Genomic DNA, 17,274 nt, shown 5'->3' with positions numbered 1-17,274 from the left:
GCAGCGCCTTATATTGTTTATCTATTATCTCACGTGTGCATATGTTCTCTCTTGAGTTACTGTTTCACGTTTTGGAAGAAAGGAAACTGATTACTTTTTTGGTTGTACAGCTAATATTTATTAAGTTTATGCCAAGCTGACTCACAATATTAACATAGTTAATTCTCCTAAAAAAAACTATGAAGTGAATAATAGAATCTCTATTTTAATGGAGGTTCAGAGTACTGAGTCACTTGCTCCAAGTTACACATAAGCCACAACTCCAGAATCCAAGCTCTTTATCTCTACTGCCCTAGGAAGCAGCCTTGTGTAATAGAAATGATATAGACTAAAGACTCAAAATCCTTAGTTTTAATCCCAGCTTTCTACAGACTACTTGTGTGATATCAGGTGAAGCCTTCTCATCTGGACCCTTTCTAATCCTTAATACCACTGATACTGTGACCTTTCAAACACAAAAAATTCTGACCAAACACTTAAATTTCTTTCATACCTCTGAGATAAAGGACCTTAATGATTTGACCCACTTACCAATCCAGCATCATCATTTGTCACTCCCACATGCCTTATATTCTAACCATACTGTTTTTACTTCCTAGTGTTCATCACATTTATGTCTCCCTGCACATACTGATCTTTTAATCTAGAACTTTCCTCCCACCACCTACTCTTTGCTAAGCTAATTGCTAATCCTGTTCATTCTTCAGGATTCAATTCTAACATTACCTTATCTATATTCTAGGCTCCTTATCTATATTCTCATAGCCTCTATAATAATAAACAATTATTCTTAAAAATAATAATAGCTAACATTTAATGAGTGCTTATCATGCTTAAAACCATCACTGTTCTAAATACATGTATTTAATCACTTATTCCTCATTAGAACTCCATGAGATAGAAGCTATTTTTATCCCCAATTTATGAATGATTAAATGGGGCATAAAACTTATTACAATTAATTTTACCTGTTTCTCCTTACTTTTTAAAACATACTACTAGAGGGACTTCCCTGGTTGTCCAGTGGTTAAGACTCTCTGCTTCCAATGCAGGGGGTGCAGGTTCAATCCCTGGTCAGAAAACTAAGATCTCATATGCCGCGTGGCGCATCAAAAACAAAAACAAAAACAAAAAACCTACTAGAAAAATTTAAATTATATATGTGGCTTGTATTATATTTCTATTGATCAGTGCTGGTTTAGAGAGATTAGACATTTGCTCAAGGCTACAGAGCTAGTTAGTGGCACAGCCAGGACCCAACCCAGTCAGCTGGGTGAGAGAGTCCACCTTCTTCACGACTGGTCCCCATGTTGTGTCAGCATATTCTCCATCACAGAACTCATCAGTCTTTTTTACTAGACTTTGAGCTTCTGGAGATCATAAACTAAAGTCTTTAACCTTTGAATCGCCAATTCCTAACACAGTATCTGACATATAGAATATGCATGAGGAACGTTTGGTGGTTTTTTTAATGAGAATGCCACAATGATAGCAGTTTTTAAAAATTAGTCTGTCCACTTTTTTTTTTTTTTAAACTAAGCCCTAGAAACTACTTAAAGCAAAAGTTGAGATAAAGCCACCATCCTAATACTTGGAAGAATAATATTTGATAGTGAGTATCTCCTTTTAAAATAATTACAGGCATAAATGCTAAGAGGGATATTCAACCTGTAAACTGAAACAAATTTCAGTTTATAGTTCAGTTCCTTCAGTTTCCTTCAGAAACCATGAAGGAACCCATGGAGTAGATGGAAATTTAGGTGAGTCAGAGCTTTACACTGTCACGCACAGCATGAAAAGATGGTTTCATAAAGGACAGTGAACTCAATCAATTTTATCTGAGAAGATAAAGGAGGGCTAGGAAAAGATAATCAGATTCTTTCTGAAAGAAAAGGAGAAATGTCCTTCATAAGCATATTTGCAACACAGTGGTGAAAGATAAACACAAATTATAGTCAAGAAGTGATTGTGTGATCATTAAAAGAGCAACATTAACAACCACTTTTAATATTAATTGACTTGCTTCAAAAATTACTTGCATTTTAAAGGAAATTTTATATCAAGATTATGAATATTACAAATAATTCAACTAAATATATAACTATTAGCATAAACAATGTTCTTTTGTGTATTATCCTGTGGAACTCTGTAAGTACCTGCCATGAGGATTGGTATAAAAGAAAGGATGCACAGTAGATGGAAGTACATAAATAAAGAGGCTAAGACTAAAATGAGGATGAGATTCAGATAACTGAACTTGAAAATCTGCAACTTTTTTAGGGTTTCCTTGGTTGCCTAATATACATGATTAACTTCATAATTTTTACTGGACTTTATAGTAGAAAATGTATTTTCCATTTGTAGAGGTACAAAATCAACTTTAATGAATTATCCAGACATTCCTCATCTTTATTTTTTGCTTGTTTGATTTTGTCCAGTAGTATGAAAGGCATATGATCATTGCATGCTTGTCAATATATCTTACATTTTTAATAATTTTATATATTATAGATATATAGATATATATGTATTTTCCCCTGCACTGGGCAGCTTGCGGGATCTCAGTTCCCTGACCAGGGATTGAACTTGGGGAATGGCAATGAAAGCCTAGAATCCTAACCACTAGGCCACCAGGGAACCCCTCCTCTCCCCACCTAAAGTCTATTTTGAAATTAACTTGCAGCTTAACTTCCTTTTTATTTATATCTGTCCAATCTTTTATTTGAAACTTCTTTATTACTTTCATCCAAAAATCAAAACACAACTAAATAAAAAGCCCATATTTTAGGGACAATAACAAGTCCTACAACTCAGGCTTATCACAAGGATTAGATAAATTAATATGTAACAAATATGTAAATACATTAATATGTAAAGCACTTAGAATGCTTAGAAAGTAGGTATGTGAGGCTAGTTTCAATTAATGTCATCCATTACATCAACAGACTAAATAAGAGAAATTATATGATCACATCAATAGATGCAGAAAAAGCACTTGAAAAAAATCCAACAACATTCATGATAAAAACTCTCAGTAAACTAGGAATGGAGGGGAACCTTCTCAACTTGATAAGACTATTTTTTAAAAATCTTCAGCTAACATCATACTTACTAGTGAGAGGCTTGAAGCTTTTCCACTATGATGAGTTACAAGGACAGGATGTCCACTCTCACCTCTCTTTTTCAAAAATGTACTAGAAGTCTTTGTTAATGCGATAAGACAAGAAAAGGAAATAACGATATACAGACTGGAAAAGAAGAAATAAAACTGTCTTCATTCACAGATAACATGATCATCTTTGTAAAAAATCCAAAAGAATCAACAAAAACTCTTAGAACTCAAGAGATTATAGCAGGATTGCAGGATACAAAGTTCATACACAAAAGCCAATTGCTTTCCTATATACAAACAATGAGCAAGTGGAGTTTGAAATTAAAAACACAATACCATTTATATTAGCACTGAAAAGAATAAAATACTTAGGTATAAATCTAACAAAATATATATAAGACCTGTATGAGGAAAACTACAAGATTTTGGTGAATGAAATCAAAGAAATAAATAAATGGAGAGATATACCATAATCATGGATAAGAAGACTCAGTATTGTCAAGATGTCAGTTCTTTTCAACTTGATTTATAGATTCAGTGCAATCCTAATCAAAATCCCAACTTATATTATGAATATAAACAAACTGATTCTAAAGCTTATATGGAAAGGGACAAGACCCAGAATAGCCAACACAATATTGAAAGTGAAGAACTAAGTTGGAGGATTGACAATACCCAACTTCAAGACTTACTATAGAACTACAGTAATCAAGACAGCATGGTAAAATAATTGGTAAAAGAATAGACAAATAGATCGATGGAACAGAATAAAGAGCCCAGAAATAGACCCACATAAATATAGTCAACTGATCTTTGACAAAGGAGCAAATGCAACACAGTGGAGCAGAGATAAATTCTCAACAAATAGCACTGGAACAACTGGATAGCCACATGAAAAAAAAAAAATTAACCTAGACACAGACTTTACATCCTTCACAAAAACTCAGAATGGATCATAAACACAAATGTAAAATACAAAACTATAAAACTCTTATGAGGTAACATCGGAGAAAACCTAGATAACATTGGGTATGATGATGCCTTTTTACATACAAAATGATCCATGAAAGAAATAATTATTAAGCTGGACTTCATTAAAATTAAAAATGTCTGCTCTGCAAAAGACAATATCAAGAGAATTAGAAGACAAGCCACAGACTAGAAGAAAATATTTGCAAAAGACACATCTAATAAAAGATTGTTATCCAAAATATACAAAGAACTCAGAACTCAGCAATAAGAAAACAACTCTGTTAAAAAAATGGACCCAAGATTTTAACAGACACCTCTCCAAAGATACACGAATGGCAAATAAGCATATGAAAAAAGTTCCACCATGATATGTCATCAGGGAAATGCAAATTAAAACAAATAGATAACACTACACATCTACCAGAATGGCCAAAATCTGGAACACTTACAAAAACAAATTCTGGGGAAGATGTGGAGTAATAGAAACTCCATTCACTGCTGATGGGAATGCAAAACGTACAGCCACTTTGGAAGACAGTTTGACAGTTTCTTACAAAACTAAACATACTCTTACCGTATGATCCAGCAATTGTGCTCCTTGATATTTACTCAAATGAATTGAAAACTTATATTCACACACAGAAAAAGGGGCAGCATAGACAGATAGATACATACATACATATATAGATAAAGATACATATACAAGCTCAGGTAGTGAAAAATGCTATCAAAAGAGTAAGGTAAGGGGATAAGGAATAAAGAGGATCTTTATTGTAGATAGGATGGCCAAGGAAAATTTTTATGGGAGGAAACATTTGATCAGACCTGAGTAAAAAGAGGGAGTGAGCCATGAAGATATCTGAGGACAGACCCAGAGAACAGCAAGTACAAGATCTCTACATCAGAGTCCTGAGGTGGGAATAACTTCAGGATGCTATGGGAAGAATGGGAGGCCAGTGTACCTGGAGAGAGTAGTAAGCTAGGAGAGTGTAAGAAATGAGGAATGGATCATTATGTGGTGTAAAATACAGCCAGCCCCCGGGATCTGAGGTTGGTTTAATCCATGTGTGCAGAACCCACAGTTACTGATGGCCAACTGTACTGAACAATTTTACAGAAGAGACTTGAGCATACCAAGATTTTGGTATACACGGGGGTCCTGGAACCAATCCCTTGTGGATACCGAGGGACGACTGGAATGCCATCTCCCTTATTCTTCAAGGATATGGGAGAACTTGCTTGTTAAATTCTTACAGTATAGGACTTACTGGCTTTATTATCATAGGCAGTGTTATTTAATGGAAAAAAACACTCAGCTGGGGATAAAGGACCCTGGATTCTAATATCTGAGTAAAATGCTGTAAAAGTATTAAGCAAGTCAATTTGAGTCTTAGTTTCTTCAGTAACAAAATAATAGGGTTAACAGTATCTGCTCCCCTTGTTTTACAGAATTTTGTAGGGATTAAGCAAGATTAAAAAATTTTAAAGGCCCACTAAATTTGAACATTTGAAGGGAGAGGTTTGGAACACTGCTTCTCAAAATGTGGTCCCTAGACCAGCAGTCTGGAAATCACTTTGGAACTTGCCAGAAATGCAAATTCTTAAGTCCCACCCCAGACCTACTGAATAAAAACTGGCAACGGTCTTAGTAATCTGTGTTTTAACAAATCCTCTAGGTGATTCTGATGCACACTCAAGTTTGAGAAGCACTGGTTTAGAAGAAGGTGAAACTGTTGAGCCAGTCCCCAAATTACCAAGCAATGAGAATTTCCTCTTGGTGGTTCAGAATGTTGCTGCTTGCAGCTGCCATGAGCTAGTAAATATACTGAATATTTCACATAATTCAGGATCTCAATGAGCAGGAACTGGTCCTTATAATGACTGGAGGAAAGGGCCCCTACTAGCATTTAATGGTAAGAGCCAGGATGTTAGATGCCCTTCAGCATAGAATAGTCCCATACAACCTTCAAATGTCCTGCAGGACATTCACATGGGTGTAAATCTGTTGACAATTAGCAGAGCCTAGAACCTAACTCTTTTTTACACATGACTACAGAGTTTTGTGTTTGTTTTTCCAGTGCTAATATACAATGATTTTTGTATAAAGGTAACTACAGTCTAAATCAAGGTACTTTTTCTGAATTTTACTAACATTTGGATATTTTATCAGCCTGAGATGCAGTGTGTTCCTTTTTTATTTCTCCTCTATTTTAGAGTTGGAGCATTATATAGCTTTTAAAAGTATGTAGGTTAATTTTACTATTAATAAACTTTATTTCAGGATAGAAATGAAAGCATTACAAAATATTTTTTATAAAAAGGGACTGTTCAGTCTGAAAGAGTTGAGAGCCACTGACATATATTGCATCATTTAACCTCACAACACCCTGATGAAGGTACTCATCAAAGTTAAGTAACTTGTGCAAAGTCACCACACAGTCAATAAGTCTCAAAGCTAGGATTCAAATTCAGACTTGTTTGCCTTCAAACACCAGGCTTAATGAAAACTATTTTCACACAAAAACCTGTACATGAACACTTAGGGCAGCATCATTCATAATTACCAAAAACTGGAAAAATTCAAATGTCCATCAACAGGTGAATGGATTATAAAAAAAACAAAAAACTGTGGTATATCTATTCAGTGGAATATTACTGAGCAACAATAAGGAACTGACATACACAAGATGGACGAACCTCAAAGGCATTGTGCTGAATGACGGAAGCCAGTCTCAAAATGTTACGTAATGTATTATTCCATTCAAGACATTCTGGAAAAGATAAAACTACAGAGATGGTGAATAATCGGTGACTTGCAGGGGTTAATGGTGGAGGAAGAGTGTGAAAATAAGCGAGAGCACAAGGAAGGGTTTGGAGTGAAACTGCTCCTGATTGTGGTGGTGGTTACAGGAACCTATATTTATGTTAGAACCGTGCGCCCCTCTCAGAACGATTTTACTGTATGATAATTACAAAACTAACTAAACCAGGCCGTTTTCTCTGTGCCATGATGGATAAAAGACTGGCGTGGAAAAATGGGGTCACTTGAGGCAACACAAGGAGTGATTTTATTTTGGTCGAGGCTTCAAGCATCCCCTCTCATACAGACCCCACCACAAAGGCCCGGAAGTTCTCTTCCCGCCTTCTCACACAAAGCTCCTGCCCCTGTGTTCTCCTCTCACCCATCAAGGTGAGGAAAAGGAAAGCTATCTTTCCTCAAATCCAGTCTCCAGATCACTCTCACACTCGATCTCATCGATTTCTTACCTCTCTTTTAATGCAAAGTCGTCGCCTCCACCTTGCAGTGCTCTGGCTGCTGTGACATCACGAAGGCTCTGTTCTCTGTATTATCGTTGGTTCTGTTTCCTTAGTGACCCTGGGCCTCCACCAGACGAGTCCCTGGTCCGGGCTAGGGGGCTTTCTCTTATCCAGTTTGAGGCTCTTAGAGAATTCGCCTCTGCCCCTCCCTCTAGCGCACCTACCTATTTCTGACATCTGGAGGCCAGGCAGGGCCTAGTATTTTATCACCAGCGACCGCCAGCTGCTGTCACTCTCTGGATGGTCCCCTTAGCGCCAGGCTCCAATGCCCAGAATCCGTCGCAACCCCGGGGCTCCTGAAACCCCGATCTTGCACGGCCCACGAGCTGGCTCGAGTTTCCGCGGAGACACACCACAAGTCCGATGGCCTAGAGGGAGCGTCCTGGTTTCCTCCGGGGCCCTTCAAGGGTTAGCGACAGCCACAGGTAAAAAGGTGAACCTCTGCCCCTTCTTTTGAAAGAGCAAGGCCTACCCCCAGCGAAGCTTCAGACTCTGCGAGGCTTGACCCACTTGTCCCGAGCTAGGGGAACCCCAGACAGCTCGCAGCGGGGAGCACTGACAGTGTTCCCCGGTCCCAGAACTACGCTTGCGCGCCTCTAGCCGTCCCTTGAACCCGTTCTCCCTCCAAGGAATACATTTCCCAGCAAGTCTGCGGCTGCTCTGTTTCAGGGGCAGGGGCGTGGCTAGATTCGACCCCTGTGATCCTAAATGGGCAGAACTAGGCGTGGCCACTGGAGAGCATCGCTGGCCTGGAGTTTTCCCAGTATGGTCCTGATTTATGTGACACCTCCACGATGACTGGGATTTATGTGAATAATATGCATGAAACAAAGTTCTTCCAAATCACAGCATTCACTGTTCTCTAGTAAGCAAAGGACAAAGGCAGATTCCTATTATCTTTTTACGACTTACATTAAACCACTAATTAAAAATTATAGTGTCATAGGAAAAGCAGCCTCCTTTATTTTATAATAACAATAGCCAGTGATTATTAAGCACATACTGTGTGCCAGGCACTCTTACACTTTATATGTATTATCTCATCTGAAAAAGCAAAAATCAGCCCTGCCATTAACCAGACTCAGATGACATTGATAAAGCCTGCTGCAAAGTTAATAGCAAACAATCTTTCCCCCAAATCATACTGCAGCTGTAGTGTCATAATGATCCTCTTTAAATACTGCTTTCTTACCAACGACATCCCCATCTTTGTCTTGCTACTCCCACTTAAAAAAAAAATACTGAGAAATGTTGTTTGCTAAAATCACAGACTGTTAAACTATTTGACATCCTATCAGGAAAAATGAACGTCTCACTCTTGCCTGGAAGATCAGAGCCCTCTTTGAAAGAAAAACAATCTCTATTTCCAAACCAGGTACAGAGCTTCAGGTACAGCATTTTCAGACACAACATATCACATTTACCATAACTTTGAGATTTCTAAAGAGAGAAGACCCGGAGTCCATTTTTTTAATCCAAACCTGCCTTGCAATGAGCCTATTAAAATGCTACAATAACCCTGGTTCATCCTTTGTGAGATGCTCCATGGTTCTGCTGGTGACCTTGTGGTAGCAAGTGAATAAATATAATTTTGTTGGACTATAAGTTTATCTCTGGTAGTCCTTATCAGATGTGTTTTAACACATTTTACTTCAAAACATAAGCTCAGAGACTGGCACACTGTAATCAAATAATTAATGATTTATGTAATCTGTTTCCTAATTTTACAGATTACAGATGAGGAAACAGATTCAGAGAGGCTAAGTAACTCACCCAAGGTCACCCATATGGTTTGGCTACAAGAACTCATATTCTTAATTGCTGTGTTTTGTGCCCAACTACTTTCCAAATGCAAAGAAACAGCCCCAAGATGTTACTTGCTTAACGTTTCACAAATAGCAAATGGCAAAACTACGATTAGAGTCCTTATCTAATCCCAGTCCAGTTCTTTTCCTACTCTACGCCACTGTACTTTCTGGATATGTATGTTTGTGCGTACAATCTAGCTCATCTGCCTGATTTTGTATAGACTTCTGTATACTATTTATCCATGACAATATCTCTGAGATCCAATACCTTCATATTTAAAATGGAAAATAAATTAGGTGCCATCTCTTGGTAAGGTATGGCCTTGATGTTTTTTGTTGTTCATTCTAGCAGTGATGAATGTTAAGGGGCCTCGCACTGAGAAGCATATCGGTTATTGTGAGAAATCAGTAATGCACAGAAAAGCACAGTGCCTGGTGCTGAATAAGTGTTGTGTCTGCATCACTTAAAATGTCTTCAGTTCCTTCCTAAATGGACAAGCCTGAGAAAACCACCATCAGTGGATTTAGGGGATTGGCTCTCTACGTTTCTAGATTCTTATATCTAAACAAGTCTCTCATATCTTTTGATTAAGAATGGACAGAATTTGAGATCCTCACAAGCTATAGCGTTCTCCCGCAGTACATTTTGAAGATTGGTTTTTAGTGGTTCCTAAGGTGGTTGTGAAGATTAAACGAGTTAGTAATGTAATGTTGCTGAGAACACAGCCTGGCAAATGACACAAGGAGCATCTCAAGGAAATTGGGAACAGTTAAGAGAGAGTCAAATGGAACTCATAATTAAGTATCTAGGACCCCAATAAAAACTGCCATGGACATTCAAATAAAGCAAAATAAGAAAAATACAAGCAATCCTATCAGGGAAAATTAAAAACTAGAAAATCATTGTCAAAATAAAATAGGCATGATTAAATTTTATGATATTCAATGATGCAGCAAGAGATGGAAATATGTATATACATATATGTGTGCATGTGGCGTGTGTGTAGAGAGAAAAAGAAATGGATGCTGCTGAACTTGAATCTGGATCCTGTAGATTTGCAAATTTCAATAAAGACCCAGTTTTACAAACTTTTTAAGAATGTTACAGATCTTAAAGAAAAAATATATTATCCGAAAGAGAAACAACAGGAATTATTGAATGGGCTATTAAAATTTTTTCAAGTATTTGTTGATGTATAATTTTTAAGTATACAGGTAAATGACTTGACAAATGTATACACTTGAGTAATCACCACCCCCATCTCTCTCTACAGAAAGTTTCCTAGTGCCCCTTTGCAGTCAGTATCCCTGCATATAACATTTTAACAATTTCCCATTAAATATATGAAATCAGAATTTTTTTAATTAAAAATACAGTTGAGGGCTTCCCTTGTGGCGCAGTGGTCGAGAATCTGCCTGCTAATGCAGGGGACACGGGTTCGTGCCCTGGTCTGGGAAGATCCCACATGCCGCGGAGCAACTAGGCCCGTGAGCCACAACTACTGAGCCTGCGCGTCTGGAGCCTGTGCTCCGCAACAAGAGAGGCCGCGACGGTGAGAGGCCCGCGCACCGCGATGAAGAGTGGCCCCCGCTTGCCGCAACTAGAGAAAGCCCTAGCACAGAAACGAAGACCCAACATAGCAATCAATCAATCAATAAATCTTTAAAAAAAAAAATACAGTTGAATCATAGATTCTATAATGCAAATTTTATATAGTACTTTATTTGAAGTTATGTCTCTTGGATTTGTTAACTAACAGATTTTGCAAATGAAAACCAGCATTATTGACTTTTACATACTCAAACCGCCCAAAATACCAGTTGTTAGAACCGTATCAAAATAACCACAATGTCATTAACCCATCAATGGATAGCTTAAATTGAAGTTAATTGAAGTTTAAGTTGTATTTTCCATTTATTATCACTGAATATTGACCTAAAGATTTAGAGAAATAATTTTTGTACAATATATTGAAGCTATTTCTGTTGTCAGTGTTTGGCTGTATTGTAATTGTTGCAGTGCCATACAATCTAGAGTATATTTTAAGTTGTATTTGAACTTACACTGATTAACAGTCAACTAAAACTAAATAGAAATAAAGTTTAAGGAGGAAGCAGAGCAGTTCTGTGAAGGAACAGAAGGAGTAAACCAAGTCTCCCAGTTCCATCATGTTTAGGTGGTTTCTGGTTTTATTCTTCTATGTTGTGGGTATTTCAGGGGAAATCTGATTTATTATCATCTTACCTTTCTACCTAAGGCCGAATCTCTTAAAATGACATTGTAAACCAAGTGCAAAGTAATAAGAAATAGGCTTGGAGATTTAGTATCTTTATCTTTCCCAATCTTCTACTTGCTCACTGGTATGTTCAAAGGGGAGAAGATAGACTTCAAAGAGTACATGCTTACATCCTGTAGAATCTATTTTTGTGAAATAAATCTTGAAAATCACTCTCTGTCCATGTGTCTTTCCTTAGATAAAACCTCGTGGTGTTGGGGATGAGAAGGTAAAGAGAAGCATAGTGATGGAATTGCTCTGTTAAAGGGATCAGTTATTTAAAAGGTATCCTCTTGCTCCTGCAGGTCCTCTGGTATTGTCTCTGTTATGGTGGAGAAGACCCATGTGATAGATACCTGGATTCCTGGTTTCTCTGAATAGAAACTGTAGATACAGAATTTGAGATGCTCTTCCTAATTAAAAGCAGTTTCTCAATTTTATTTGGGTGATTCTATTTCCAGTTGGGGCATTCCTATTTTTAAAAGCCTAAAAAAGTTTCTGAGTATGGGAGTACAACAAATCTGACCAAAAATCTATTAACGATACAAGCATTTACTACAGAGTCACTGTACAAAGCCCTAAGAAAAAGCTGCTAGGGAATATCAGAACCACACAATACCTGTCCTCAAGTACAGTATCTCACAAAATTTATTTAGTGCTCTCTTGCTCAGAATATTAACTTGCTGACCTTTCATGAAATGTCAAATCTTACATAAACTTTCCTTACGTTAAAATCTTTGATATCTGGTGGTGACTGATATTTACCAGAAGTCATTAGTACTCATCACATTCACGAAATTTCTAGGTAGTGTGAGTTGGCAGATGCTTAAAAGAGCTAAACTCTGGCTGAAGGCTTTTCACACTCACTACATGCACAGGGTCTTTCTCCAGTGAGCATTCTTTTGGTGTTTGGTGAGACTTGCATTCTGGCTAAAGACTACCACATTTGCCACATTCATAGGGTTTCTCTCCAGTATGTATTATCTGACGTGTGGTAAGGTGTGAACTCTGGCTGAAGGCTTTCCCACACTGGCTACATTTACAGAGTCTCTCTCCAGTGTGAGTTTTCTGATGTTTGGCAAGTTTTGCACTCTGGCTAAAGGCCTTTCCACGTTCATTACATTCATAAGGCTTCTCTCTGGTGTGGATTACTTGATGTATGGTAAGGTGTGAACTCTGGCTGAAGGCTCTCTCACATGCATTACACCTGTACGGGTTCTCTCCAGTGTGAGTTCTGTAGTGACTTCTGAGAGCAGAGTGGTCTCTGCAAGCCTTCCCACAGTCAACACATTTAAAGACGTTTTCTCCATTATGAGTCCTCTGATAATGAGTCAGGGATGATCTTTGGCCAAAGCCTTTCCCACACTCATTACATTCATATGGTTTCTCTCCAGTGTGTATTTGTGATGCTGAATAAGAGCTGACCAATTTCAGAAGGCTTTCTTTCATTGTAACTTTGTACTCAGAGGGTTTCTCTCCAGTGTGTATTCTTAAATGATGAGCTCTGGCTGAAGGACTTCCCACACTCATTATGTTCATAGGGTTTCTCACTAGTGTGAGTTCTCTGATGTGTGTGTGGGTTTTTTTTTAAGATTTATTTATTTATTATTTATTTTATTTATTTTTGGCTGTGTTGGGTCTTAGTTGTGGCATGAGGGATCTTTCGTTGCAGTGCGTGGACTTCTCCTTAGTTGTGGTGTACGGGTTTTCTCTTCTCTAGTTGTGGCATGCAGGCTCCAGGGCACAAGGGCTCTGTAGTTGTGGCACGCGGGTTCCAGAGCACATGGGCTCAGTAGTTTGCGGCATGTGGGACCTAGTTGAGGCGCGCGAGCTCAGTAGTTGTGGCACACAGGCTTAGTTGCCCCGGGGCATGTGGGATCTTAGTTCCCTGACCAGGGATGGAACCTGCATCCCCTGCATTGTAAGGCAGATTCTTCACCACTGGCCCACCAGAGGAGTCACTCTGTGATGTTTAATAAGAGAACTCCTGCTGAAAGTTTTCACACAGTCATTGCATTTGAAGGGTTTCTCTCCACTGTGGATTTTCTCATGCTGAGTAAAGGTTACATTCTCACTGAAGATTTTCCAACTATTACATTCAGAAGATTTCTCTCCAAAATGAAAAGATAAGGGTGACTCTTTGGATGATTACTAAGAAAAGAATAGTAACTGAAAGTTTTCCCACATTCCTTACATTTGTATTGTTTCCCTACACTGCACATTTTATGTTTCATTAGTTCCGTATTCTGTTTGAAAATATCTTCAGTCATATCACACTTATATGGTCTCTTTCCTATAGGAATTTTTGTTGTATAATAAGATATATTCTTGCAAATTTTCTTTTTGCCTGGCCCCTCTCTTTGTTGAGTATTTTCTTGCTGGCAACTGACATTTGATCCCATACTCTGCTGGTCTCCCTCTTGGATCTCCAACCTATTCTTTACATTCTCCATCTTCTCTCAAGTTTAGGTTTCAGGGACCATCTTTGGTAGGTCTTTTCATTATTGCTCCCAAGGTGGTCTTATTCAGAAACATCCTGGTTTCAATAGACTTTTTGGTCTCCAGATTATTTTCTCAGCCTGAAAGAAAATTTTTTAAATGCACGTGTCTTGTGCTGAGTGACAGGAAACTGGTGAAGATGAAGTGATATCATGAAAATATGTCCACAGATATATATGGCTCTTACACTCTGAAATATGTCTTTGCATTTAACATCACAGAGGGATGAGGAAGGAAAAAACATATACATAGGACAAGAATGGTATGAAAGGGGGCCACATCAATCTATATACATAATTCAAAATGTGAGAGAAGGAAGGGAGGTGATCCGGTGGGAAGCATCATCAGAAGTTAGACAGATGGACCAGAAAAAAGGAAAATGGTCATGCCATTTGCAGGGAAATGACTGGGGTTGGGGGTAGGGGGGTGGGGGAGAGAATACTGGAAAGCTGGAGGCAAAGCAATTACTCAGAGATGTTTGGGCACTTATTTCACTTTTTACAGTCGAGTGAGAATATCACCTCCTGCTGGTGTTTTCAATACCAGAATCAGGAAAGCCCAATCTGAGTAAACTTTCTTTAAATGAAAGTAGCAAGCTTCCTGAAGAGTGACAAATGCCCCTAGTATAAAATTATGTGGTATACCATGTGCAAAACAATGTCACCTTCAGGTACCTGGCTTTTGTTGGGGGATTCTGGGGAATGTGGTGAGGCACAGTGAGATATGCTGCATCTGTTCCTGCTCTGTAGGACCACCTAAGTTTCAAGCTTGAAGACAGTTGGCTAATTAGTTTAGAAATTTTCAGGGTTTCTTTTTATTTGGTAAGGAGGCTCTCTTTCCCCCAATCCCTAGCCCATTTGAAACATGCATATGTATAATAACTGTGGGAAGGCATCTGAGCTTAAAATCTAGGTCTTCGTGCCTAAATTATGTGAGTCTCCTGACTAATTTCATGGCTGGCAGTCTCTCCTCATCACAGCCATCTACATTCTCCCAATCTGTTCTCTACAATCTCAAGGTGACACTGTTTTGCACACAGTGGGGTTTTATAACCATGGACCACACAAGAGTCTAGGCAGGTGGTGAGGGCAATCATGGCATTCCAAAGTGTCAGGGACCCAGGCTCTTCTATCTTGTTTGTCCGTCATGTATAAACTTGACCTCATACTCCAAGATTATAAGGAGAACAGAAGGGATAAAGAAGGGCAAAGATGAGCCATTTCTTCAGAAAGTTTCCCAGAAGCTGCCACCTGACACTTCTGCATATATTCCATTGAGTAGAATTCTAAGATAGCTCCAAGATTCCCACTCCTGTGGTATTAACTCTGTATAATCTCCTCCCTTTGAGTGTGCGTAGCTCCTGTGACTATGGTGGGGTAGTCATTCCCTTGATTAGGTTACATTATATGACTCTATGGTAGCAGACTGGACAGATTCTCCTTCTGGCTGTGAAGAAGCAAGCTGCCTCACTGTGATAGGGCCATGTGGCTAGGACCAAAGGACAGCCTCTAGTTGCTGAGAACAATGCCCAGCCAACAGCCAACAAGAAAATGGGTCCTACACATAAGGAACTGAATTCTGCTAACAAACTAAATGAGCTTAGAAGAGGATCTCAAGCCTCAGATGAGACTGTGGTTCCAGCTGGCATCTTGATTTCAGCCTGTATTAAACCCTGAACAGAGAACCCAATTGAGCCTTGCTCTGACTTCTGACCTACAAAAATGTGAGATAATAAATGGGTGTTGTTTTCAGCTGCCAAATGTGTGGTAATTTGTTATGCAGCAACAGGAACCTAACACAAAATGTTTAATGGATGGATAAATAAACCAATGACTTAAAGAGGTGATTACTAGAGAATGGTACTGTTGAGAGGGAGCTTTTTCTACAGAACCTACCATTTACCACAGTAAGTCAAATAACTTTAGATCTGATTTCAGAAGTACATATATGGGAACATAAATTTTAAGGTGAGAGGATAAAATGTGTTAATGCTCTGAACACTGGAATGGCATTTCTGATGGGAATAAACTCATATTTACCTGGTGTCCTGCAGTTAGATGCATGGTAGCCAGCCTCTCTCCTTTGGGCTCCATTTTGAGGGAAGGAAGAATCCTGGGAAGACAGAGATGTCAAAAGAACATGGAGTCCTGAAGACAAACTATTGACCAGCAAGTCCCTCAGAACAACAGATGTGGCCCCTACCTTCTCTCCAAAGAAAGCTATCAAAGGAAGCAAAAGGACAGATATAACTCCTAATTCCTAAGTTTCAGAGAAAGGAATTCCTATCTCTGTTATTAGAAGGGGTTGCAGGTAACAGTTATCTGGATGCTATCAGGGGCAGGAACAGAGAGGGAAGCATGAGGACATAGGATGCCTGGGCAGGGAACACTAGGAGGTGACAATCAGATACAAAAAGAAAGATGAAAATATTAAGGAGAAACTTTACCTCAGTCAGGTGTTCATGTAGTATAAAGTGTTATATCCTTTTTGGAAAGTAATTTGGCCCCACATACCACAGAATCATGCAGCATTTTGTTGCAGTAATAGTACTCTTAACAACTAGTTATAAGAGAATCATTTTTTACAAAACAGAATCTTTTAAAAACAAAAACAAATCGCAGGTTAAAAGATGATCCCTGCAGAAAGCACTAAAATATCAAAAATTCCAAACAATCTAAATATGCCATAAAAAGAAATAAAATTTACAAAGTATTAAAATGGCTTCTTGAGGGAACAGCCCACCTCTATCAAAATAATTATGAAAACTACACAGCCAACATATAAAATGCTTGTGATAGAATGAAAATGTCTGAAACAATTATTGTGACTATTCTACAATTATAATTGAGTAAAAAGTATGCATTTATCTAGGCAGGGAGTGGAAAGAAACATGGAAAATACACTTGATATGTTATAAGATTCTGGCTGATTTTTGCCCTTTTCACTCTTGTTGGAAAGTTTGCGCAGTAATAGAAAATAAAATTACTTAGGATTGACTCTGTGCCTAAAGAAGGGTAAGGAAAACTTATGTTTCCTACTTTTACCTTGTAGACTGCCTTCTTCTAAGCTTGTTCCATTAGTACATTTTTTCTATAAGCCATACTTATTTCTTCCTCATTTGGGTTAAATCCTCCAGAGACACAATCTTCATTATTTTCAGAGTTCTGAGACAAATTTTAAACTCCTTGTTCAGGAGGATCTGAAACTGCTTTAGCACAAGTAATTTCACCATTTCTTTGATCTTGCCAGTGCCAATGCTCTAAAGACCTCTTGGTCAAGTTTGTCTGTT

General features: G+C 38.3%; 1 protein-coding gene across 1 annotated transcript in view; it reads right to left on the bottom strand.

The window, feature by feature from the left end:
* Nucleotides 1-17,274, bottom strand: part of LOC137774104 (zinc finger protein 841-like) — a 50,126-nt gene that overhangs the window by 19,341 nt on the left and 13,511 nt on the right. Inside the window, 3 exon segments of the mRNA XM_068559219.1 lie at nucleotides 12,406-12,895; nucleotides 12,990-13,050; nucleotides 16,025-16,097. Of these exon segments, the coding sequence (XP_068415320.1) occupies nucleotides 12,406-12,895; nucleotides 12,990-13,050; nucleotides 16,025-16,097 (624 nt within the window).

Source organism: Eschrichtius robustus, chromosome 12 (assembly GCF_028021215.1).
Source record: "Eschrichtius robustus isolate mEscRob2 chromosome 12, mEscRob2.pri, whole genome shotgun sequence".
In the NCBI taxonomy this organism is placed as follows: domain Eukaryota; kingdom Metazoa; phylum Chordata; class Mammalia; order Artiodactyla; family Eschrichtiidae; genus Eschrichtius; species Eschrichtius robustus.
The sequence above is the reverse complement of the archived record's forward strand: the minus strand, read 5'-3'. Positions and strand labels throughout refer to the sequence as shown.